The sequence below is a fragment of the Heterocephalus glaber genome, unplaced genomic scaffold (genome assembly GCF_053883595.1).
Source record: "Heterocephalus glaber isolate CG9 unplaced genomic scaffold, H.glaber_assembly_v1.0 deba00000281, whole genome shotgun sequence".
Classification (NCBI taxonomy): domain Eukaryota; kingdom Metazoa; phylum Chordata; class Mammalia; order Rodentia; family Bathyergidae; genus Heterocephalus; species Heterocephalus glaber.
Window position 1 is genome coordinate 22692068 of NW_028258139.1, and position 27078 is coordinate 22719145.

The 27078-nt window shown below is 39.6% G+C and overlaps 2 protein-coding genes and 1 pseudogene across 15 annotated transcripts in view; all 3 read left to right on the forward strand.

The window, feature by feature from the left end:
* Tmem71 (transmembrane protein 71) overlaps positions 1-15768 on the forward strand; it is a 95786-nt gene extending 80018 nt beyond the window's left edge. For 4 of the 7 annotated variants that reach the window (XM_021251898.2, XM_087187709.1, XM_087187705.1 and 1 more), the window contains 2 exons: positions 12014-12148; positions 13032-15766. In XM_021251898.2, coding sequence (XP_021107557.1) covers positions 12014-12145 — 132 coding nt within the window. In that variant the 3' untranslated portion in view covers positions 12146-12148; positions 13032-15766. Of the gene's footprint in view, positions 1-12013; positions 12149-13031 lie in introns of those variants that run through there. The other 3 variants (XR_002392037.2, XM_087187716.1, XR_015441389.1) reach the window with 3 other exon arrangements.
* Positions 1221-1307, forward strand: LOC147830248 (U2 spliceosomal RNA; annotated as a pseudogene).
* A 2553-nt stretch (positions 15769-18321) lies between the features above and the next one.
* Dnaaf11 (dynein axonemal assembly factor 11) overlaps positions 18322-27078 on the forward strand; it is an 86562-nt gene continuing 77805 nt past the window's right edge. For 2 of the 8 annotated variants that reach the window (XM_013069599.3, XM_013069601.3), the window contains exon 1: positions 18335-19691. In XM_013069599.3, the coding sequence (XP_012925053.1) occupies positions 19517-19691 (175 nt within the window). In that variant the 5' untranslated portion in view covers positions 18335-19516. Of the gene's footprint in view, positions 19692-27078 lie in introns of all 8 variants that reach the window. The other 6 variants (XM_021251919.2, XM_013069600.3, XM_087187695.1 and 3 more) reach the window with 6 other exon arrangements.

Here is a 27078-nt window from a genome sequence, read left to right on the forward strand (position 1 = left end):
CCTGTCTTCCCTTCATCCCCCTCCACCCTTCCCTATTTACAAAGACTTTATTTCCATTTTTTCCTTTTCTCATAATTTTTCCTTTCTCTTCTTTCCTTTCCCCTACCCCTCCCACTTCTCCTACCCCTTTGGACCTTTTCTTCCTATTTCCCACTGTCAGTTATTCATTTTGATCATTATTTACACTTTCATTTTCTCACACAAGAAAAACTATTCAGTATTTACACATGTGTATCCTATTTATTTCACTTAAGATTTTGTCCTCAATATGCATCCATTTAGCTAATACTGTGGCCAACTGCCATCCAATGGAAAGATGGGCTTCTAAAAAGAGTACATCCTTACCCACCTTATTTACTGGATCTGACACCATGAAACTTCTGGTTCTTCCTCAAAATGATAATGAAAGCTAAACATTTTAAATGGATTCAGAACATCAAGGCAGCCATGGTAGCACAACTAAAGACAATCATAAGGTGTACTTTTAGCACTCCTTTAGAAAGTGGCAAGAATAATGGGATAGGGCCAGGGATTTAGCTCAGTGGTTTCGCAGCCTGCTGCACAAGTACAAGGACCCGAGTTCGATCCCCAGTACCAAAAAAGAAAAAAAAAAAAAAAAAAATAAGATAAGTGTGTTCAACTCAAGAAGGGAGTATTTGGAGGAGGAATTAATGGTAATGTATCTTGTACTGTAACACACTTTTAAAATGTAAACATTCACCATGTTTTTTATCACACCTCATTTGTCAGTATTTTGGTTACAATGATGAAAATCTGAGTGACACACCCATATGTTGTTTTCTCTTCCCAAAGCTGAACTCTGCATATCTTGCTATGGACTGGAAGATGTGATATCTTTTACAGGATGCTGTTCTGCAGTCTTGACTACAGCCACTCACCCTCTCAGGCACCATCTTCCAGCCACAGACTTTCTCAAATTCATCTTGGTTTCTAACATCCCTTTCCAGTGAAAGCAATCAGGCTCTTGGAAGGACTGGGGACATGAAATGTGCATAGTGTGCTTGGATCACTGTGTAGTACCAAAAATTCAGAAAGTGCCCCAAACAAGGCAAAACAGCCCAGTGATGCATCTGTGCCAAGCTGACACAGGAAATACTGAGTTTCCAGTGGCTCATCATGAACCCTTTGAGCAGCAAAATAGAGCAATAACACTCCCAAAGAACAACATAAATATCCACAGCACTAGATTTATTTTCATCATCGCTTCTCGGCCTTTTGGCTAAGATCAAGTGTAGATTTATTTTCATCAGTTAATTTATTTTGTCAGTAAAACTCGCACACCCATACGTAGTTTTTTTGTTCCAGAGATGATCTCTGAATACCTTTCCATGGGTTGTAGGGTGCTATATAAGTAAGATGGATATAAATAATAAGTACTGAGTACATAAATCAATAGAGGAGAATTTGATAGTCTCCCGCACAGAAGGCAGAGTAATCTATCGAGACACTCCCCACTTGGGAGGTGGACAGAGCTCCCCACTCCTCCAGCTTAAACTACACATAATGCCTTTCTCCCAAAAAGCACAGAATGAAAAAGGGGGCGGTGGAAAGAGTAAATTTATGGGCAGAACTTTGATGAGTACTGCTTCAGCCAGGTGATCAAAGCTAACATCAACAGTGATACATTATTTGGAGAAAATATACTGCTTTTCCTTTTTCAATTTTTATTTTTTATTAGTCTGTTTGCAGTACATATTGATTACACTCCTCAGAGAAAATTTGTGCATAACACATCTTAATTCTTTTATTATTCCTTTCCTTCTTTTCCCTCCATCTCCCTCCATTTCTTGGTCTCTTTCCTTTTTGCAAAAGAACTATTTTTCTGTTTCTTATTATCTACCCTTTATTTTGCTCTTTATATTTTGGATTTCTCATATAAGAGAAACTGTGTGATATGTAAGCTTGCATGTCTGATTTATTTCACTTAATATTATGGTCTCAGGGTGTGCCCATTTTCCCACAAATGATCCAAGTTTATACTTCTTCATGGCAAAGTAATATTCCATTGTGTCTTAATACTACATTTTTAAAAATCTAGTCATCTGGTGTTGGACATGTAGACTGCTTCTGAGGTATAGATATTATGATTTGTGCGGCTATAAACATGGATATACATGTATCACTGTAATATGATGTCTTTAACTGTTTGGGGAAGATAACAAAAAGTGAAATAGCTGGGTCAAATGGAATTTCTCTTTCCAGTATTTTTGAGGAATCTCCATGCTGATTTCCACAGTGGTTGTTCTAGTTTATGTTTCCATCAACAATGTGTAGAATGGTTCATTTTTCTCTGCCACCTCTCCAGCATTTATTGTTTGATTTCTTGGTGATGGCCATGCTTTCCGGAGTAAGATGGAATCTCAGTATTTTTTTAATTTGCCTTTCTTCAATGGCCAGAGATGCTGAACGCTTTTTCATTCATTTATTGGTCATTTATACTTCTCCTGAGAAATGTTTATTCATTACATTTGCTCCTTTTTTGAATGGGTCTTTTATTTGGGGAGGTCTAATTTTTTAAGTTGTTTATATGTTCTAGATATTAGTCCTCTGTCAGAGGAACAACTGTCACAGTTTTTCCCATTATGTAGGTTGTCTTTTTACTCTGTTGATTGTTTCCTTTTCTGGGCAATTTGAAGCATCACAATTCCAGACATCAAGTTATACTACAAAGCCACAATGATAAAAACCACATGGCACTGGCATAAAAATAGACCTGCAGATCAATGTAATAGGGCAGAGGATGCAGAAACAACCCCAGGAGCATTCAGCTCTCTGATCTTTGACAAAGGAGCCAAAAACATACCCTGGAGAAAAGACAGCCTCTTTAAAACATAGACCCAGGAAAACTGGCTGTCCACATGCAGAAGATATAATATAGACCCATGTCTCTCACCATGTACTAAACTAAAATCAAAATGGATAAAATTCTAAATGTTAAAACAGAAACAATCTGCTAGAAGACAAAACCCTTGAAATGAACATAGGTAAGGACTTTCTGAATAGAAATCCAGTGGTACAAGAAAGAGCACCAAGGATCAACCAATGGGATCATATCAAATTAAAAATATATTCTCTCTCTTTTTTTTTTTTTTTTGGTACCGGGGATCAAACTCGGGTCCTTGCGCTTGCACAGCAAGTGGCTAAAAATATATTCTTGATGGAATGAAAATCGCATCTTATCTCTGCAGCCTTCCTCTATAAAACATTATTACTGCAATTTAATCAAGAGATAAAACAAAACACGCCCAACTGAAGGATGTTACACAAAATAATTTGACTAGTGAATCTCAAAACTGTCAAAGTCATCTAAAACAAGAATGTCTGAGAAATTATCACAGCCAAGGGGACATGACTAAATGCAAGAGTGTCCTGGATGGGATCCTAGAACACAGAAAGGACAGTAGGAAAAAGTTAATAAAATACGGATTTTATGACAGTGTGTCAATGAGGGGTCTAATTGTAGCAATATATTGTACTGCTGTAAGGTATTAATAACTGATCAAATTGAATATAAAAACATAGGAACATTCTGGGCTATCTTTACAATTTTACTGAAAATCTAAACCTTAAAATCTAGACTTTCCAAATATTGAAAAATTAAAATTTAATTTTAAAATGTCCCAATAATGTAGATAATCTATACTAATGCACATTAAGCAGTTTTATAAAGTATGAGTAAAACCACTATTGTCATAGAGGATGGTCATGATATATAATAGTTTTAAAAAGCACATTTTAGAGAATGTATATAATATATTCCTATTTTTTAAAAACAAAAGGAAATCAGGTATGTAGGAATGAACATAAAAAATGAAAAACATACAGAAACTATTAATAGCTTTTATTTTTAGAGTGTGGCATCACATTTCTGGGGTGACATTATTAGCTTTTTTTTTATATATATCTTTGTATGGTTGACATAGTATGATGGACATATATCTGTTAAAATATTTAAAGTCAATATACATAGAAAACCAAACCCTGGTTGCTTCTTATATTAGTCACCATCCTGTTGCTGGACAAAATATTCCACATGCACAAGTTAAAAGGAGGAAGGATTTTATTCTGGCTCAGGTTTTCAGAAGTTTCAGTCCATGGTTAGTTGGTCCCAAGGTGAAAACATCATGGCAGAAGGGTGTGATAGAGCAAAGCTGCTCAACTCATGGTGGCCAGGAAGCAGAAAGCAGGGAAAGAGCAGAGGAAGCAAGTGGGACCAGAAATAGTCCTCAGCATCACACACCCACAGTCCACCCAGACACATCGAGAATGTGCTTTACTACTCTCCTCAGCGTCTGTCAGTCCAATCAAGTTGACATCAGGATTAACCATCACAGTTCTGATAACAAGTTTGGGCACCAAACCTCTAGTTGTAAACTTTTACGCATTCACTTTTCAAGTACAAGTTAGAGCAACTGACTTTAGTAAGTGCTTCATGGCTTCCACACCCCTTTTAAAGGATGCTTAAATCTGTAGCTGTTTTCATGGGTTTTATCACCACCATCTCATTCTATAGAGTACAGAGCTGTTCAAGACTTGCCCAAGGCCTCACAGCTCATCAGAGAGAGCTGTAAGAACAAAGAAGGAATGACCTTGTCTTCTCCTCTACTCACATCATCTTTTTTTCCCATTAAGTTTACTGGTACATTTTAGGTATAAAATACAGTGACATTCATCATTGGGATCTTGTACCATTACATAAGTATCTTGGTTCTTATTTTTTCCCCTTCCCCTGCCCTCCCTTCACCCTCTCCACCCTTCCCTATTTGCAAAGACTTTGTTTCCATTATTTTCCTCTTCACATATTTTTTCTTTTCCCTTTTTTCCCTTCCTCTACCCCTCCCACTTCCCCTGTTCCTTTAGACCTTTTCTTCCTGTTACACAATATCAATTATGCATTTTTTAAAATTACAATATCAAGATCTAGGAGACATTACCACAGGTTTTACAGAATTTAAAAGGTTATAGAAACCATATTACAAAAATCTGTTTTGAAATAAATTTGACAACTGCTAAGAAGTACTTTGGAAGACAAATTAATGAAACTAACTCTGGAGGAAATATAAAATTTGAATAGCACCTATTAAAGAAAGTATATTCCTAGCTTGAAAACCTACCTATATGACAACAGCAGGCTCATATACATTTTAACTGTTAAATTATATCAAACATTTAAAGCAGAAAAAAGAAGGAACACTTCTCCTCTCATTTTAGAAAATCAACATTGTGCTAATACTAAAACTGGATAAAAATAATAGAAGAAAAAAGTATGAACATAGATAGAAATTTGTTTAACAAAACAAACTAATAGAAGTCAGATCTGGCAGTATGTAGAAAGTGGTTTTGCTATAGGGATGGCAGTGTTGGTTCAGCATTGGAAGATCCACCCCCAAAAGTCATCATTTTAACAGAGGAAAGGAAAAAGCCATATGATCTTGTCACTAGTTGGAGAAAAAGTATTGGACTAAATTCTACAGCTATTCATGGTAAAAGCTATCAGTAGACCAGAAGTAGAACAGAACCTTCTCAACAGATTAAAGACATGTACTCCATACTTCCAGTGAGAATGTCGTATATGAATGGAGAAGATACAATGCTTTCTCCTTAAGGTGGGGAACAAGGGAAGATATGCTTACTCTTTATCACTCCATTAAACTTTGAAACCTAGGCCCCACCAAAATAGTCTGGCAATAAAATGACCCAATTAGGATAGTATTGGCAAGGTAGAAGCAAAATCTTTATATGTAGATGAAATGATCATCTACAGAGAAAATACTAAGAAATCTCTAGGAGCCCCTAGAATTTGTATTTGAATTTAGCAGGATTAGAAAACACAAGGTATATATAAAAATTCAGATCTGTATATACTTGTTATAACTGAAGAGTTGGATATTGAAATTCAAAAGTTATGTAGGAGTACAAAGGACCTAGAAAATTAAAAAGAAAAAACAGTGTTGGAAGATGTTTAGTACCTAATTTTAAGACTTCTTCTAAAGCTACAGTAATCAAGGCAGTGTTGGTGTAAGGAAAGACATACAGATCATTGGAATAAAACAGAGAATCTAGAAATAGAACCAAACATATATGGTCCGCTGAGTTTTGGAAGATTATTTAACATTAGCATTTTATAGAATATAAACTCAATTCAAGAGCCAAGAAGAGATAGTGTTTTCAGCAAATGGCACTAGAACAGCTGGTATCCGTATATAAAAATTAACCTCAACCCTTTATTTCCATACATGAAAATAACTTGAAGGGATCTATGAACCTAAATATGAAAGTCTAAAAGTATAAAACTTTAAGAAGAAATTATAAGGGAAAATGTTTATGAATTCAGGGTAGGCAAGAACTACCTAGGATACAAAAGACATGATGTATAAAAGAAAAAAATTGATAAATGAGATTCCATCAAAATGTAGAACTTTAAATGACATCATTAAAATGAAAAGTAGTCCTTAAACAGACCACATTTACAATGCATATAACCTATGACTAGAATACATAAAGAACTCTTACAGCTCATTAATAGACAACCCAATTAAAAAGTAGACATAAGAAGATGATAAATAGCCAGTACAGCACAAGGAAAGGTGTGCAACTCTAGAATCACAAAAATACTAATCAGTACAATAACAAGATTGAATTATACACTCATTAGGGAGATGAAGTTAAAAGTTTTAAAAGCCTTGTTATGACTTTTTCTTTTTGTTGGATTCTCCCGCTTTGCATTCAATTTGTCATGCCCAATAGATTCATTCTGCTGGGTTTCCTGGGGTTGTGATCCTCATTGTCTTTTTCTAGGGTATTATCTAAAATTTTTTGGAGTGCCAGTTTGATATTCATAAAGTTCCTGAGGTGCTCTTTATCATGAAAGTGTCTTATTCCTCCATCAATTTTGAAAGATAGTTTTTCAGGGTACATCAATCTGGGTTGGAGGCTGTTTTCCTTTAGGGCTTGAAATACATCACTCCAAGCTCTTCTTGCCTTGAGGGTTTGCACTGAGAAGTCTGCTGTGATTCTGATGGGCTTTCCTTTGCATGTGATTTGTTTCTTTTCTCTCACTGCTTGTAGAATTTTGTTTTTCTGTTTGGATTTCTAGAATCCTAACTATTATATGCCTATGTGTAGATTTTTTTGATCAAGGCTAGCTGGAGTCCTATATGCCTCACTTATCTGTATGTCAAGTTCTTTTCCCCTGCTTGGGAAGTTTTCTGCCATCACTTCTGTGAAGAGTTTTTTTATGTCGTCTGCACTCTCTCCTCTTTCTTCATTGACTCCAGTCAGTCTTGTGTTATTCTTCTTTGCATCATCTAGCAGCTGCTGGATTGATTTCTCATGTTCCTTTACAATTTTGAAGCAATTTTTCTTTTCCTGGTCACTAATTGCAACCTTATCTTCTATATCTGAAATTCTATCCTCACATTGGTTCATTCTGCCACACAGACTTTTGATGGAGTTTTTAATCTCCTGGAAATCTGTTTGGATCTGTTTTATGGATTCCATTTGTTTCCTATGGTGGGATTCCATCATGTTCCTCAGATCCTCTATTTTTTTAATCTGTGTCCTCTCTAGATTTATTAATCATATCTTGCACCATGAGCACAATCTTTGCTGTTATCTGAGTAATTATTTCTGATTTCATTTTTCCCAAATCCTCTTTTGTTGCCAGTTCAGAGAGTCCAGGTGGTTGAGTATCAGATTGTTCCATCTCATTTCCCTTTGAGATTGCTGTAGGTGATCCGGAACTCTGTTTTTGAGGCTTGTTTATGTGTCTTCTCATTTCCACGGGGGGCAGGGTTGCTCCTGGCACCCGCAGCTCACCTTCTCTGCCCTAGGAGCCTGGGATGGTGGTGGGGGAGCTTCCTTCTGGGTGCTGGGACTGGCTCAGCTTCTCTCTACTCACATCACCTTATACAACAGAACATGAAGAAAAGTTTTTGAACCAGATTCAAAATATAGCAGAAATAAGGTATATCATTTTAAATTATCTTGAAATAAAATTCTAAGGAAATTGGCAAAACACTCTCTGTTCTATTGCATATTTTTGACAACATAGCTACCAATTTTGTGCAATATTTTTAACATAAATAATTTAAAATACATTAATGAGTTCTGACAGTGCAAGTAAGTGATATCTAACTCACACTGACTTAGGAATAGAAAAATTAATATTTTATGTGCATGCGAGTTCCACTTTCAGCATTGACCTTCAGGTACAACTAGATCCAGCTGTGTATACCATGTCCATATGGGACTCATATCACCTCAGTCCTTCTTTCCTGTATGTTAGCTTCACTCTCATGTGAGCTGCTCTACTTCAGTGACTGGAGAGCTTCCAGCAACCCCCACAGAAATAAAAGCATCTCCAGGAATTCTATGAATAGTCACAGGATAATATTGGTCTTTGATTGTCTTAGCTTGATTTGTTGGCCCAACATGGATCATGTGTTCATCCATGAACCAAATGCTTGGCGTGGAGAAGGGAAAAGTTCTTACTGGCCAAATCTTGGGTTCTATACTATGGCCTGCAGGTGGGGTCACCATTCAAATACATGGGAAGCTCCTCAGTGAAAATTCAGAGTGCTGTTCCCAGAGAAGACAGAACAAACACTGAGCAGGCAGAATGAAGATATGTTTTCTACAATGAATTCCAAGCAGCCCCCATAGGGAACCAGATGTCTAGATTATCAGGTCGGACAATTTTTAAGGGTGAAAGAAAAAGTAGCTAACAAATATCCACCTATTTAGAATCTAATATATCTAACTAAACCTAACTTGGAAATATTACTGGCTTCATTCACCAGGTGAGAGTATTTAGGAGTGGAGAAGTTAAGCAATTTTTTCCAAAGCTACATAGCTAGTAAGAAATTTAGACCCAGATTAGAACCAAAAATTATTTCCACTAAATCAGGAATTAGGGGAAGCAATCAAGAATTAGAAATGCTTGTGTTTACAAAGTAGATATTAGGATGCTACATTTCTGCATTGTTTTTAAGTTTCCACGAAGTAAACTATGAAGTCTTAATTTAATATTCTTTTTGATTTATACCTGGCTTAAATGTCCTCAGGACAGTGGAGAAAACCATATATTTCTTGGAAGACCACTTCCTTGTTAGTGTTCGATAAGTTTGATAGTAAATTTTAAAACAAGTTTTGCAGGTAAATATAGAAACCAAGACAGTATTGTTCATTGACTAAGAGCTTGAGCGAGCAGTGGAGTCTGATAGGGTTGAGTTCGGGCCCTAGGCTCTCCACCTCTGGCAATCCACTTGTGCTCTAAGCTTCCGTCACTTCATCTGTAAAATAGGGGCAGCAATGCAGCCACCTCAGGCAGTGCATGGTAAGAACTCAGTGAAGCTCTGAGTCCACCTAACTACAAGACAGGAAATGAGGCAGCCCTTGTTCTGGGAAGGCAGAGTTATCCGGCCCCAGCAAAGTCTGAGAAGTGAAAGACTCACTGATTGGAGCAGCGTGACAGTGATAGCTTCATTCTGCCCTAGAATGCAAGTGCTTTGTGCTTAGAATAGTGCCTGGCACATAGGGGCTACTCAATTGCCTCTTGTTGAATGAATGAGTGAATCATTTGCAATATGATATTTTGGTCATTGACTTAGCAGGTACTAAATGGAAACACCTAAGTACGTCTAGACAAAGTGTAAAGAGATTGTCAGTATATCATTTTTGTGATTTATACCAACTTTCTCTCTTCTTGAACTAGAAAGAGGACTCAAGTATTCTTTTTATCTAATTATTCAGCAAACTCAGCAAACATTTCTTGACCTACTCACTATCTTTGGTGAGTGAGGCACTGTGCTAGGTGCTGGGGAAGCAAAAATAGAAAAAAGCATGATTTCTGTCCTAATGAAGTTCATCATGCAAGAGAAACAGACTAGTGGCTGGATAACTAATAGCTCCAACATTACCAGCACTACACATAAGAACAACAATAGAGTAGCCGACAAAAGGACAGAAGTAGACATCATAAATATAGCAATTCCGAAATCTGGATTTCATACACCGTCAAATCCATAGTTCCTCTCTTCTTTCCATTCAATCATTCTTATTTCAGTAAACATAGTCAGCAAGAAAGTGGAAGACGTCACAGATCCCTCTCTTTCCTTTACCAATATACTCCAGGGTCTCTTCTTCCCACATTGTCCCGAGCGTGTCCACTTCCGTCCATCACCACTGTCCTTCCCCTCATAGCCCACCTTGCTATCCACTCCAGAAACTTTCTATTCCTCTCACCTCTCCAGCCTCCCTCACCCTAACTCCCATGCTTCATTTTCCGCACTGTAGCCAAAGCAGTCTTTTCAGCATGTGAAGGAGGCCAAATCACCTCCTAGCCATGTCAACTTCCCCTTGACATTTGGAACAGCACAGTCCAAGCCTTTGTGTGCACCTGCCCCTCATGCCGGCTTCCTTTCCTCTGCCATTAGCAGTCAGGCTCTCCCTACTCTAAGAGCTTTTCCAGCCCTCTTCCCCTCTCTGAACATGACTGTCTCCTTATCACCCTCTGCTCTCACCCCAGATGCCACCTCTTCAGAGATGACACGCGATGACTGCTCTCACAACCCAAAGTATGTTCCTACACATTTATTCTATCACCCCAGTTTTCTTTCATAGCCAATATCATTATCTGAAATCTTATGTGGTGCTTATTTATTTTTTTTTTTTTCTATATCCTTTTATTGGTACATTTTAGGTATACAATATAATGGCATTCATCATTGCAAATCTGCACCTTTACATAATCTCTCTTGGTTATTTTTCCCCCTTCCCCTGCCCTCCCTTCAACCCCTCCATCCCTCCCCATTTACAAAGACTTTGTTTCCACTTTTTAATTTTCTCATATTAATTCCATTCCCCTCTTTCCTTTCCCCTACCCCTCCCTATTTGTTTGTTTTTTGTAAAACCCCTCACCCTCCATGATTATAGAAGTTCCAGGTTGGACAAAACCTTTTCAGTCTTGGTCTACTCTGTCCCCATCCCCAGGGGCTTACCACTGTTTGTTGGAAGAAAAAAATTAGGTAGTGGATTAATGGGATCCTCATGCCCACCACAGTAGGAATCCTTATACCAACTACATCACACCCTTGAAACACAGTTATTTGGACACACACACACATCTACAATATATTAATTCAAGTAGATATTCATGATTGATCATTATGCATTGTATATATGCATAAAATTATTGTACTATACCTTGAATATATGTATAAATACTGTGTCAAATTTTTTTTATATACTGGGATTGAACTTGGGGCCTTGCGCTTGCAAGGCAGGGGGCTTAATCACTAAGCTAAATCCCCGGCCCTACTGTGTCAATTTTTAAAAACACAGATTGTAATAAAATAACACATAACAAAACAAAAAAGGGTTTGAAATAAATGATATGAGTCCTCCTCATTCATGTAACCAAAGCCTTGAAAATATAACTTCTCTCTAAACTGGAATGAACAAGGGCAAGGCCTCTCCTTTAGAACAAACAGAGCCCAGCAGAGCTGCATGACAAGGAAAGTGACATCATATTCAGCAGCTGCCACTACACTTAAGAAGGATTGATTGATTTGACAAAGTCTTTTCACAGAGAACATAAATCAAAGATGACTGACAGTGAAGTAAACATTTTAGAATTAGAGTAATTAGGAATATATTAGCAATTAAAATAAACTTATTATCATTAGCAAAATTGGCAGTTACTTGCAATTTCCCCACGGGCCTCATTTCAACTTTATCCATGTAGATTATGTTAGGAAGGATTAATGTTTTTGGAGATACCGTTTTAATTTTTGTGGATTTCACTTACTCCTGTCCCTATCTGCAGTTAAGACAGCTCTATAGTTCTCAAATAATAATCTTATGGACTCCAGGTTTCCTAGGAGCTGGCCCCAGGTGTTCTAATACTGAAATTGGATAAAGCTATTGTTTATTCGTTTCTCAGAGAAAATTAAATTAGTAGATGATTTTTTTTTCTCATAATATTTTTCAGGCCTTCAGCACCTGCGGTCACTTATCTCCTAGGAAGTGCCAGAAAATGACAAAACCAATGAACTTGAAGGAAATAAAGCAACCAAGGATAAACTGGGCACCAGCTTCCTCATTCTGTGGGGAGGTGTGCTGAGGGGTAAGCCTTTGAATGGTGACAGGGCAGGACTGAGCTTTCTGCCTCCTTTGCTCTTGTCTTCCTCTTCCTTCTCTCATTGGAGGGAGTATCTTTTAGCCTTGAAAGGCTCCCGTATGCTTTGTGTGATGGTTCTTTGTTGCTAACATTGAAGATGACTCTGCAACAGAATAAAAAAGATTGGAATAATACTGGAGAGCTCATATAAATAATGGGAATCTCAGGTAGGTACATAGTAAAGAACATGACTTTGACCAAATAGAAGGCCTTGCCTTCATCCTCAGCTTATAGGAAGTAATCTCTAGTGTCTTTGTGTTTCTGGAGATTTTGGGTCATGGTCATTCATTTAACAGTGTGATTTAAGGTAAGAGCTCACTGTACCCATATAGCTTACAGTGAGGGCTGTCTACACCAGAAACACTAACAATATAACTGGTAGTAAAGGCAGAGGCTGTAGGTCACGTGGAGCTAGGTTGATCTGCAGACTAAGATTAACTACATGGACAATCAACCAATCACGCCTATGAGATGAAACCTCAAGGAAACATCTGGACACCAAAGCTCAGGCCAGCTTTCCTGGTTGGCAGTGCAGTACTCTATATGTATGGTCACTTGCTGATGCTGGGAAAGAAATGCATCCTGACTCCATGGAAGCAGTACAGTGGGAGCTTCTGGACTCTGCCCTTAGGTCTCTTCCTCAGGCAGATCTTCGTCTGCCTCCTTTCCCAGTTGGAAACTGCTAATGTGAATATGGCAGATTTCAGTAATTCCAGCAAATTTTGGAAACTGAAGATGGGTTTTGGACACCCTTGTCAAACTTGCAGTTGGTGTGAGAAGTGAGGGGAATCTAACACGTTACAGTTGGCTTTAACGATTTGTAATACAGGCAGAAAACATGGCAATGAGCAGGAACTGGAGGTGCTCTGGAGTGGCAAGAAGCTGGATGCAGGAACCATAGCAACCACCTTCCAGGAGGAACAGTCTGGCTAGGCCACCATGGTGATAGCCTCCTCTGATGTCTCTGACCACAGGTACTCCCTTCAGAGAAGGCCCAAGGAGCAAACTTAGGTCATGTGTCCTCAATACACTTTTTCTAGGGGTTGGAGAATAATTGTATGATCACTTAAGCTTCTACAGCAGGAAAGTTGTCTTTGGTGATGTCCTCTGACAAGACCAAAGGGATTGGTGCTGGACACCAAAACATGACAAATGCCTACTTCAAAAGTAACACTATAAGAGACAATCAGCATGGCCAAGATTTCATGTCCTATTAGATATTCTCTACTCAGGGGAATCTGAAGGCTTAGCCTCCTCCCTCTGAGGCTAGAGAGGAGTCAGAAATGGCAGGTCACAACTCCTCCAAGGACAGGTAGGATGGAGCTGGGAGGGAGTGGAGAAGCCTGGGGTCAGTGGAAAATAAGGAAACCAGGTCAAGAGACCTGGAAAGAAGAAGGCATGCCAGGTACTCCCATCCAGTGAAAGCTGAGGTAGTGGGAAAGAAAATATTTTATTCCACTCTGGAAACTCTTGAGTGCATTTGACACTTGCCATTAGTAAGACTATATCCTTTATGGCAATGACTAACTAGGTCTGGACATGTTGTACCAAACCTAGCCACAAGTTTAAAACAAGTACAGTATTTGAATATATTTCATGGTTTTGTGGGTCAGGAATTCTGGCAGGTATTGGCTGGGTGTTCTTCTGTCCCATGTGACATTGACACAGGTCAATGAGTACTCAGTGAAATTCCACTGATGGATGAGGTGGTGAACAGGGTGCAAGACACTATCACTCATGTGTCTGGCTTCTGGACAGGAGCTGGAATGTGGGGGTTTGGGTAGAGAAGGCATCTACACTTGGCTTCTCTGCGTGGTAGCCTCAGAGTAGTCAGACTTCTGCATCAGGTGGCTCGGAGCTCTAAAATCCAGTGTTCAGAAATGAGGAAGCTACAAAGAACTTTTGTGAACCAGCTCTGCAAGTCATGTAGTGTTTCTTCCCTGTACTCTATTGGCTGTAGTAGTAGTTAGCTTGTGTAGATCTGAAGGGAGAGGGAGGGGTCCCCTCTTTCAACTGGGAGGACTATAAACAAATGTTAACTATGTTTTAAAACTTTCATACTCAAACAGAGGTGTGTAGAGCACTGATTATGGGAAAACATTATTTGCCATCTCTTTTCAGCTGTGTTAAAGTCCAATCTAGTAAGCACTTTAATTTTTCTTACTTTACAGATGAAGAAACTGAGACACAATGAAGTTAACAAAGAATTTAAGTAATTTGCCTCAGACCCTTGAACTTGAGTCCTCTGTGATAGAGTAGGACATTCTGACTAGCCTCCTCAGATTATATTCCAGCTAGTAGGCATCCTTCTTAGAATGTCATCCTTGTCTGTAATAATCTAATGGAGATAGGCAAAAGATAGGACAAATAAATTCAAATAATCATTTAAAAATAATTTTATACTTGGTTTTGAAATGCATTCCTATATTTCCATTTAATTGCTAAAGTGTCTGTTTGGGGAATTTTTGTTTAGTAGCATAAATTCATAGACAGAGATATAGCCAAAGAAGCCCTGGACAATTATATAGCTGTCCTATTCTACCTTTCTTCTCTTTTCCTGTCTGTAAACTCCTACGAGGGAGAGGTCAGTCCTCAGATTGATGCCATAGACCAACTTAAATAATGCATCCTTCCTTCCGTCTCCCTGGGAGCAGACATTGCAGTTAAGCATGATTTTCTCAGCTCTTTTTCATTGAATTGGGATAAAGTAGCCTGGATTTCCTTAATTGCAAAAAGGTGATAATAATAGCATCCACCTTTTAGTGTCACCATCTACAATGGAGATTACTTTGTTTTCAAAAAATGAATTGTCAAAAAAAAAAAAAAAGTAAAAACATGAATAGTCAGCCCACACTGTCAAGTATGTTTCTGTGGGTTTTATGTGGACTGTTGATCATGCCTCACAGAGAATGGTGTATGGAAAGAAGGAAGGGAGAAAAGGAGAGAATGGAGAAAAGTGGGAAGGGACAGGCAAAGATAAATTGAAGTTGTAAAGGTACAAGTGAACTTGGGAGCTTGGTTTAGTTGTTATAAAGCTTCAATGAAGAATCTCTTTGGAAAGAAAATTAATGTCAAGTACAAGATATTATTCACCCATCATAAAAATACCAATTTGTGTGTAACAGTGACAATACGAAGATCCACATAGCTTTCTAGGTCAACGTCCCTGGAGCTTTTGCAGCACAATAGAAGTAGGAGGACTATTTTGTTGTTACTAGAATTTCAAACAATCCCTCTTCAAGGTTTGTTCTTACTTTGGAGACACAAAACATTGAAACAGTTTGCTCAGGAAGCACTGTTCATCTTGTTACATTTCCAGGAGCCAAAGAAACCAGTCTGTTTGGAAGAATTCTTTGCATAAACAGACACACATCATGACTCTTTAAACAATTTCATTCATTTTGAGTGAAATAAACTTGACTATTCCCAAAGCTGTCACATTGTGATTTATTTCCCAAAGCAATCACAGTGCATTGTACACATGTCCTTCAAACCCCGTGGGTCCTCTCTTTCTGAGAAACACAGTGACTGTGATGTTGGGTTGAGGAAGGACACAGCCTAACCAGCCCAGCCTGGCCTGTGACAAACAGTGGACAAGGTATTCCTGGCTTCTCTGCTTTACCATGTAAGGTGTTTCTCTCCTCCACCAGTGTGGCAGATGATCTATGGAGACCTTGCTGTAGATGTAGCTCTTATTCCAGGTTTTGATGAAAAATTCTGAAGATGAGGAACTGTACAGGGACCTGAGGAATGTGACCTCCTTTCTGGGTAGCCTGCTAGACCCCTTTACAATAGGGACTCTTCCATGGTGATTCTACTGGAGCCATGAGACATGGTCCTTATATCCAGAGTGACCAAGCTGTTGGAGAGACTGGCTCCCTAACTTTTTTCAGTTGATTGTTCAACAAATATGTAATGAGTGTCAGGAATTATGCTGAGAGTTAGGACTTAGAGGCAGAAACAAACAAACAAATAATAAAAGAATTTCCTTCCTGGTTTCATGATGCAGCACAAAATTCAAGTTTGGGCACAAAATCCTGGCTTACTTTTCTCCAAGAAGATGATTTCACCGGACTATAATATGACCTACCTCTAAAGGCTGCTGTGAGAATTAGTTAGCAATTCCAAAGCATATGGTTTGTGTTGATCACACAGTGATTAAAAGGAACTTAGGGATTTTACCCAGCAGAATGATAATAACGCCATCATCATTTTGTCACTTTTGGATGAATGAATACTTAAATCGCACAGATATTAAGGTACACAGAAAAAAATCCAAGACCTTTGCTTGTCTCCTTGTGTTTGTATAACCAATACCTGAGCCTGGGGAATTTATAAAGATCAGAAGTTCATTTCTCATAGCCCAGGAAGCTGGAAAGTCCAGGAATAAGGCACCAGCAGTTTCTGCCTCTGGTGAGAACACAGTCTCCGCTTCCAAGATGGCATGTTACCGCTGAGTCCTCTGGCAGGAAGGAATGTAGTGACCCCACACAGTAGAAGGGATAGAATTGGTGGAAAAGAACCAACTTCTTCTGTCAAACGTGTTTTTTAGGGTGTTTCATCTGCCCTGATGACTCAAACATCTCCTCAAGCTCCACACCTCCTAAGATCACTACATTAGGGGTTAAGTTTCAACATGAATTTTGAAAAAGGCAAAAATGTTCAAAACACCACAGCCTTTCGATAACTAGAGAATTCAGGGGTGAGGCTGAAAGTGGTGGAATGAGTGGGTTCTAGGGTAAGGACAGGAGCTTGGAACTAACAAATCAAACATTTGAGTTGCCATTGTTCCCAAAGTTTTCTGGTGTCCTGGACTGATCCAAAGACTGAGATCCTTTATACTGAGTTCTGTCTCATGCTTCTGTCAGCTTAGAAACTAAACTCTGCCCTTGAAATACCCCTTCGTACCAGCTTCCTGCTAGAAGCTAGATTCTTCTGAGCCTCCATAAATCCTCTGCTGTCAGAAAAGACAAGTTGAAGCACAGGCATATTTGCTAAACTTTCCTGCCACTTTTGACACCTCATCTCCCGTGTGGGTGCTCAGACACAACTGCTCAGAGATCTCAGAGGCAGGTACAGGTATGGCCCGTACTGTCCTCGAATGGAAGCAGGCCACCTGCAGCTCTCAGAGGTGGAGTCGTAGTCCAGTTCCATATAGTAATAAACATGTTTCCAGTGCCAGAGCTCACAATCTTTACACCCACTGTCCGGCTTTCAAAAACAGGAAAATGCAGAGAACCCGATTTTGGTGTAGAAAGAGTGGATGTCATCTATGTTCATACTTTTAGAGCTCTCAGAAATCATACTGGAAGGCTAAATATTTCTCCCACTATGAGCACATGGTGTCTGAAATCTCACCTCTCCAGCTCAGTACTTTTGACCTTTAAGGTCGTGAACCTGATCTACTCTCTCAGATTTATGCTCAAAAATCCCTCTAAGCAGTTCTCTCACTGCCAAACTGACCAGGGTCCCCTGCCCCTCCTTTACTACACCCTGTTTGACTTTCCTGACTCTCTGCGGGTCTCCACCTGGCAAACCCTGAAACCCTGGCCAACAATAAGTGCTTAACAGCTACCTGTGAAGGAGTACCTTTCTTTGCCCTCAGCATTGCTCTATCAATCTCCTTTTAAGATGCAAACATAATACATATATCAGGATAAGAAGCCGCTCTCCACTTGTTTACTATCGCTAGAATGGGAGGTTGTTTCTTTTACACACTGTAGTCTTTCTCTCCTTATAAATGGGATAAAGAGCAGGGAAAATTGGAGTGCATAATGGACGGTGTTTTTAGAAAATTTATTAGCCAACAATCGGCTGGTGATGGTGATGTTAAAGAGATGACATAAAACAATGACAACCTTTATACTGAGAATTTTAAAAAGTGTGTCTTTTATTCACTCATTAAAGTTTGCAATGATCCTTTGAGGGTATTAATACCATTCATCTTCCATATATGGAAATGGAGGCCAAGGAAGTTTAAGGTTGCACAACGAGAAAATAGAGTAGAAGCCAAATCCAAATCTCTTGGATCTGAACGCGTTAAATAAAATGGGGGGGCGGGTAGAGAGAAGGCCTGGGAACACACCTAGGAGGCAGAGCCCAGCAGAAGAGCCCCTAGATTCTTTATTCAGGCTGGACAATTGATTGATTAGGGGACAGTCAGCGGAAAGGCTAGGATGGGGACATGGAGGGGGACTGGGTTTGGACTGGGAAGAGCCGCAGTTCCCAGTCTCGTCCAGGTCTAGCCTGAGTTTCCTCCGGGAGGTCCGGAAATGCGGCGTTGCCTGGCCCCTCACAGCCACCGTAGAGTCCCTGTTGCCATGGCTCCGAGATTCCGAAGTCGGCGCGCGCGCGGAGGGTGGCTTGAGAGGTGAAGGGCGTCCTGAAGCCTGGGTCTGGCCTCCGAGGCAGCGAAGCGAGAGGTGCCATGGGCCGGAGTAAGCGACCCTACCCATCGCCCTCCTTCGTGGCCCTGCGGGCTTCGTGGCGGGTCCCAGGGGCCTCCCGCCCCCGGCTCGGTCCTCGGCCCGCCGCAGACCAGGCTGCGCCAGGAGCTCGCCCACAGCCTCGCCTTGGGGAAGAGCCCAGGTTCCATCTGGAGACGGACCTGCGAAGAGGGGGCGGAAAGGCCCTGGCTTGCGAAAGGGGCGGCGGAGCGGGCTTGGAGTTGGCCTGGGGCGCCGGGCGGGCCGCGCGCCCCTTGCCCAGCTGCGTGGGCCTGGACTCGTCCCTGCCCTGCAGCCGCCGCCAGACCCGTGCAGGGAGGCCCTGTGACCTGGTGGTTGAGGGCACGGACCCCGGAGGCCAAGTCAAGACCTCCCTCCTCCTGCTACCTCTCCTCTGTGACTCTGAGCTGGTGACTGCATCTTTGGGCCCCAGCTTCCTCAGGTCCAGAATGAAGTACGGCACTCTGATACTTTACAGGCCTAGTAAATGGGACTTTTGTACAGTCCCTCCTCATCTCTTATCGCAAGAGTGCCATCGTTAATATTCTCTTTTAAGCAAGATACTGTGCCAATGATAAGGTCTCTGACCTGGGGTTGCTGACAGCCTGGGGAGGGGAGAAGCAGCGGGAGGGATTTGTAAATGCTAAAACCCCATTCTTAACCAGTTCCTGCTACTTCCTCCCCAGCCCTTCCCCAGCTCTTGATGTGCCTTTTTCTTTTTCTCTCTGTTCATCAACCACTTCCGCTTTCTTTGTGGATTACCTCTTGCTGTCTTCCCGTGAATCTCCCCCGCTTTCATTTGTGAAATCATTGATTTAGCAGACTATGATGCCTACCCTGCGGCAGCGATGCGGATGCAGTGGTAAATATGGCAGAGGTGGCCACCTTCCTAGTCGGGGTAAGGCAAGCTCTTACAGTAAAGGTCAGGATTGAGGCCTGGTCGCAGAGGAGTGGCCAGGCCCCGAGCCCGGGCCAGCTGGAGGCTTCTCTCAGGAGCCAGTGTTGTCTGGAAAGCAAACAGTGGAGGCCTGTGAATTCCAGAGGTGAGAAGGCTCTGGGCCCCTTGGTGGCCAGCTGTGACTGCCTGGAGCCTAGGTGAACGACAGAAAGAAGGGATGGAAGACTTGAGAGAAAGGGAGGCAGGGATCAGATCACACAGCTTTTGGAGGTTACACCACGAAGTCTAAAGAGCAGCGGGGAAACCAAAGGGATTTAGTCATGGTTATGACTTGACCGTGTGGAAGACAGTAGACTGAACCTAAGCCCTGGCAGCAGGAACATAACCGCCTGTCTTCCCACAAATCTCTAGGATGACCAAGACTGTTTAAAATGCTTTACAGCATTCTTTTGGTTACTCTTCCCGGTAGCCTTTCAAGGGAAGGATGAATCGCTATCATTATCCGTTTTCAGATGAGGTGACTGAGGAAGGACTGGAAATTGAATCCTCAGAGACGGCCTCCGGATCCCATGTTATGCCATGCTAAGTCCAAGGCGGGGTAGACAGATTTGAAAGATTCGAGGGGAAAGTGTGGTTCTCTCCCTTTTGTAGTACAGCACCCCCCCCCCACCGTGTTCCACTGTAAATGACCTGTTACTTGCTCACAATGTCTAAATTCCTCCTGTACACAGCATATTATTTTTCTTTAAATACTTAGTAGGATTTATTATGGGGGACGTGAGTGCCATAGTTTTCTTTTGAGAAAGACTTATAACAACATATCCAATTACTTTCGAAGGTAGAAGGCTCTTCAGCTTATCCACGTCCCCTGACTAAGCTTGGTGCTTTCCATTTTTTAAGGGATTTACTCATTTAATGTAAGTTCTTGAATTTATGGGCATAAAGTTATTTGTATTATTTCTGTATTGACCTTTTATTGTTGGTATAATACACATGATGTCACCTTTATAATTCATAATATTGGCAATTTGTGTCTTTTCTCTTTTTTATTAAGTCTGAGAAGAAGTTTACCAATTTTATTTTCTTAAATCTGATTTTTTCTATTTTTGGCTTTCTATTTATTTGATTTCTATTATAATCATTATTATTTACTTTCTTCTGCTAATTTTTTTTTCTAGTTTCTTAAGGTGGAAGCTGATGCTTATGACCTTTCTTTTTTTCTCATTAGCATTCAGTGCTATAAATGTCACTACGAATAATCTTTTAGCTGCATCCCACATACTTTGATATGCTGGTTTTTCCTTTTTCATTCTGTTCAAAATACTAATTTTCCTTTTGATTTTCTGATATCCAGTGTTTCAAAAAGTAATACTTTCAAGCATTTGGTCTGAAATTTAAGTTATTTTTGGCTGGGAGGGTAAATCCTATCCTATGACTTCATCATGTCCAGAACCTAAAATTTCTGCTATTGTTATGATTAAGTGTGGTCCTACTCCTCAGCTTTCTCTGCTCTCTGATTTCAAAATGGAAGTTTCTTTATATGCTAACATTGTACTCTTCTGGTTTTCATCCTTAGCTTTTGTTTGTTTGTTTTGTGTATCAAGGAATTGAATCCAGGACTCTCTCACCAAGATATGTCACAAGCTCTTAAAAAAGTGTTTTTTTAAAGTGTCTCACTAAGTCCCTAAATTGTCCAGGCCGGGCTTGAATTTAGGACCCTCATGGGTTCCTCCCAAAATGTTGGAATTATAGTGTGCACCATCATAGCTGGGCCCAATTAGCTTTTAATACCCAATTAGCATCTCAACCTTTCCTTGTGAATTGTGTTTAGTCACAGCCACTCAATTCAACTGTCCTTTAATTCCTAGGTCCCCCATATTACTGTAATACCTGATAGTCATGCTCACTAGACCCTTCCCTTCCCTTGGTGTCGCATCTCTACTCAACACCAGTGAAAGTCTTAGCAATTGCCCCGCTGCATCTGGCTACGCACTCTCTGAGTTCCACCAGCTGATAGTAATGGTGTCCACGTTTCCATTCTAGCAGCAGAGGTGAATCCAACTACAAATCCCAACTAGCATCTGTTTCCATGGACCACTTCTGGTATCAACCCTTTCAAGTTGGGCTCTCTGGGACTGGGACACTTAGACGTTAGCATGCAGAAAGTGTAGCAGAGAAAGTTCTTGGAGTGGGAGTCAGTAGGGAAGAAGGCAAGATTAATCAGAGTGGGGATTTAGGCAGAGATAACATTTTAATGAAGGCCTCAGTTAACCAGCTCTGGAAAATCTAAACTTGAAATGATCTTCTGACTTGCCCAAGTTGAGGTGAAGGCCTGGGCCTTTATTGCCCGACATCTGCCAGTCATTGAAAGTGGTCTTACCTGGAAAAGGATCTGATCTTGGCTGAGACATCACCCTTCACCCAAGGCAAGTCCCAAAGAAGTGGGCAGCTGGGGTTGGCTGCTGGCAGAGCTCCCAACAGCTAGAGAAATTGATCTTGCAGTTTTGAGGAGAAGCTGGCCAGCACATTTTGTCATGAAAGATAGCCTGGGATGCCCTTTGCTCATTTGTTTATCTGGAAAACATCTCCCATTTCACTCTTCAGCTCAGGCTTGTCCTCCACAAAGTCTCTTCTGATCTTTCTCCTCTAACCATTCCTGCCTGTGTGCACATCACAAGGTCTCTCTGCTTCTGTCATTGTCCCACTCTTGTGGGATTTTAATTGACAGCTGTGCAATTGCCAGTCTTTGTGATTTTAAATAGCAACTCTCCATCAATAGACCCTACAAGTATCACCAGGTTAGGGTACAGTATGGCTGCTAGTGCTCATGATGAGTCTGACTCAGTAAGAAAAGGCAGAGCAAACGTGTACTTCTGGTTTTAAAAATTTCTATTGAAAATGGTAACAAGATAAAAAGCCTAGATACTTCAAGAGGTAAATGTCACCTATTTGTGACTCCTTTATTTCTATTAAATCTCTTTCATATATGTTTCTGCTCGTCTTTCAAGATGTTTGAAAATTCTACCAAGTCTGCTGAAAATATCTGTTGATCCAGTTTATTCTGTGAGAAAGACAGGGCTGCTTACAGACCCTGACAAAAAAACCCTGAAGGGATGACTATTAAATTGTTGGTTTTAGAAATTTCTAGAACTTCACTGAGTACATGGAAAAGCTTTGTTGAAGTAAAAACACCAGGGCAGCCTCTGATATCTCAGAACATTTTTCTCTTGCCCTTTGCCCCTGCAGTTATCTTGGTGATACTCAAATTAGAGAGAACCCAATAGTGTTAAGGAATTGGAAAGAAGCCTCAGCTGACTAATCAGTTTGACTAAACCTTAGGGTTCCTTGGTGCATGTTTTAGTGAAGATAAATATATATCTGTGGTGAAAGCTGTCAGTATCTTTCATCAAGCACTAATTCTTACGGTCATGCAAATATTGATTAGCACCTTCCAGGGTCAGAAATTTCTCAGGATCATCTGAGGTTTGTATTTTATCACTTGAAATTTTCTAAAGTAATGAAAATGAAAGCAGGGTTTTTTTCATGTAGGACCTTGGCATGTCTATCTACACCATCCGATAGGTATTGTAATACCATCCCTCTTGAAGTAGTCTTATGATGACATTGATGCTTCCAAAGCATTTCCGAACTCCTAAAAGTGCACGTGAGTGCAGTGGTACATTATTTTAAGTAGGAATTTCTGAAGATGAACAGTGCTCTGTGGAGTTTGAGTGTTTGCTTTAAATTAGATAGTACTGTATGTAAAACTCCACAAAGGCTTTCCCCTTTAAACGTGCGAAACATTGTCATCTCCGTGCACCACGTAGATGTTCTTACTCATTTCTCCTTGGGGACTGCATTGTTTGTGTTGATGTTTGCCATTACAGGTGGAATAGTATTGTTCAACAAGTTTCTTGAGTGCTATAACGCAGCACGCCATGCACCAGTTTGCTTATTATAGAAGAGTTCAGAAAACGGCCACTGGGAATTTTCATACTGTCACAATTCTATATTGTTACCTTTGATTCTCCATTTTAAAAAAATCTATCCTAATTCTGCATAATTTTTCACGTTGGACAACTTCCCTATTATGGACAGTGATTGTTGGGTGATCTGTGTGTGTGTGTGTGTGTGTGTGTGTGTGTGTGCGCGCGCGCGCGCCTGCATATATGTATATGTGTGAATTACTTATTCATGCTATGTAAAAGTCCCTCATCCCCACCACCTTTAAGCTAATAGTGATTTTCATGGTCTTAATCCTCATGGTTAGGAAATGCTGATCAACATAATTTCTTCCACACATCTACATGCCTCTCAAAGGGAAGATATGACAATTGCTTACAAATGGCCAGTTTTACACACATAATAGCATGATGAAAACAGTCTTTAAATTTTGAGAGACATAGCAAGAGAATATGGAAAGATATTTGGTACCAGTAGGAACTTTGTCAGCCCTGTAAATCTTCAGGGTTGAACCAAATGGAAGAGCCTTTAAAACTAGAGCTGGAGGACACTGTAATAGGTATCTTTTTAAAAAATTTTACTTTTATTAGTACATATTTGCCGTAGAAAATGATCACGTTTATCAAAGAGAATTTGTATCTATACATAATATATCTCAATTCTTTTTTTCCCAATCCTCTCCTCTCCCTGTAACCCTTTTTCCCTTCCCCAATTACAAAAGCTTTGTTTTCATTTTTTCCCTTCCATTCTCTTTTCATAAAATCCCTTTTCTCTTCCTTCTCTCCTTTTCTCTCCTCACTCCCTTATTCCACTTCCCCATTGAACATGTTCTTTTTGTTTCCCAATATCTACCCCTCACTTTGCTCCTTATTTACCTTTTGGGGTTTTCACACAAGAGAAACCATGTTATATTTAAACTTGTGTGTCTGATTTATTTCACTTAAAAGTATGGTCTCAAGGTCCGTGTGTTTATGTAGTTTTTGTGGCTTCTTTTGCCATTTATTTCTAATTTTATTGCACCTTGATCTGATAGTATGCATTGGATAATTTCAATTCCTTTGCATTTCCACAAGTATGTTCTACGAGATAGTATGTGGTTTGTTATGGAGAAAGTCTTGTGTATTGCTAAGAAGAAAGTGTGTTCTGTTGTTGTTGACTGGAGCACTCTGTAGATATCTACTAAGTCTATTTGTTCAAAGGTTTAGTTCAGCTCCAATATTTCTTTGTTGATTTTTTTTTTTTGTCTAGTTGATCTATTTGTGAAAGTGGGGTATTGAGATTCTCCATTACAGTTGTATTAGTGGTTATCTTATTTTGATATCCATTAGTATTTGTTTTATATAGTTGGGTGCACAACCATTTGGTGCATATATATATATATATATATATATATATATATATATTATTATCTCTTCTTGTATTGTTTCCTTAACAAGTATGTACTGACTTTCTTTGTCTCTTCTAATTAGTCTTGGCTTGAAATCCACTTTGTCTGCAAATATACTAGCTACCCCTGCTTTTTTTCCAGGTTCTTGTTGCATGGAATATTGTTTTCCATCCTTTGACTTTCAGTCTATGATTTTCTATTTGATTTAAATGTTTGTTTTATGCAGTATATTGTTGGGTCCTGTTTCTTGATCCATTCCACCAATCTGTTTCTTTTGATTGGTGAACTGAGACAGTTCACATTGATGGTTATAACTGATAGGTATTAACTTATCCTTGTCATTATATTATTTTCCTGTTGTTGGTTCTCCTTTTTTCCCCTTCTATTTAATTGCTTTCCTTGCCTGATGGATTCATTGTATTGGGATTCTTCCCAATAGAATTGGGTAATTGTTGTTTTCATTCTTTTTCTGCAATATCCTTCAGAACTTTTTGGAGTGCTGGTTTGGTGGTTATGAATTTCTTCAGGTGTGCTTTATTATAGAAATATCTTATTTCTCCATCAATTTTGAAAGATACCTTTGTGGGGTACATTAGCCTGGGTTGGAGATTGTTTACTTTGGGTCTTGAAACACTTCCCTCCAAGCTCCCCTTGACTTAAGGGTTTGTGTTGAGAAGTCTGCTGTGGTTCTGATGGGTTTTTCTTTATAGATGATTTCTTTCTTTTCTCTAGCAGATTTTTATAGTCTGTTCCTGTGTTGAATTTCTGGAATATTGACTGATGATATGCTTTGGTGTAGTTTTTTCTGATCATGACTATTTGGGGTTCTGTATGGCTCACTTATCTTTATGTCAAATTCTTTTTCCATGCATGGAAAATTTTCTGCTGTTACTTTTGTGAAAAAATTTTTTAAGTCCTTTGTGCTAGCTTCTGATTTTTCACTGATTCAAGTTATTCTTATATTATTGTTCATTGCATTGTCTAGTAGCTGTTGGATTGATTTTCCATCGTCCCTTACTATTTTAAAGACGTTTTTCATTTGATGATGGCCATCTGCAACTCTGTGTGTTCTAGATCTGATATTCTGTCTTCACACTGGTTTATTCTGCTGTGTATACTTTCAATAGAATTTTTAATCTTTTTGAATCTATTTTACAGACTCCAGTTCTTTCCTAGTTTGGAGATTCATGGTTTCTTTGTCTTTCCTAAGCGCCTCTCTAAAAAAAAAAGTCTGTATCTACTGTAGATTCACTAACCATTTTCTTCATTATGGTCATCATCTCTTTAATTGTCTGTGTAATTATTTCTGTTTTCATTTTGTCAAACAACTGAGTCATCCACTATGTTACTTCCACTACTACCATTTCAGAGCATTCAGCTGAGTAGCTTTTTTCTTCCCCCTCAAGGCCACCTGGATTTGCCTTGGGCAAGTTGGGGATTAGGGTTTTCATCTTACTTCAGTGTTTTCTCTTTTTCTCCTTTTTTTGTTTATTTGTTTTCTGCAGTGAGGCTTGTAAATTGCTTCTGGTAGGTAGCTTCATTACTAGTATCAAGACCTCTTAAGGAAATTACTGCTTTTCAGAGATATCTTCTAGGAATAGATAGCTTTTGCCCATTGAGTCTGTCCCAGGATCTTGTCTCTTTTGTTTATTAGGGATGAAAGAGTGCAGCCTATTTGGCAACAGCCTAGTTCTTTGCCACTGGGCTGTAATATTGTTTAGGACCCCCAGTAAATCTAGGCATTGGCATACAAGGAGGATCAATTGATCACAACTATGTCACCTTGGCTAAAGTAGCACAATCAGTAATAACAATAACATCACAGACTGGAAAATGGCAAGCTATGACAACTAATGATTTGCCACCTTTCCCCTAGGTACAACATTTTATAGTTATATAACAAAATCTAAGACAAATCAGAAAATTGTATACAGTAGCTATCCACTCCATAGAGTGATTTTACCTTAAAGAAGAAGATTTTAAAGTGAGAAATGGAAAAAAATAGAAATGAAAGAAGCAAATTGATTGGAAGTAAGGATGAAGTACAAAAAGATTACTCAAGCCTCAGGAAACTGCTTAAGAAGACAGGAGGGAAGGAAAGAAGGAAAAACCAAAACCAAGAACAAAACAAAACTAAAAAAAAATGCATACACACACAAAACAAGTAATAAAAAAAAACAAA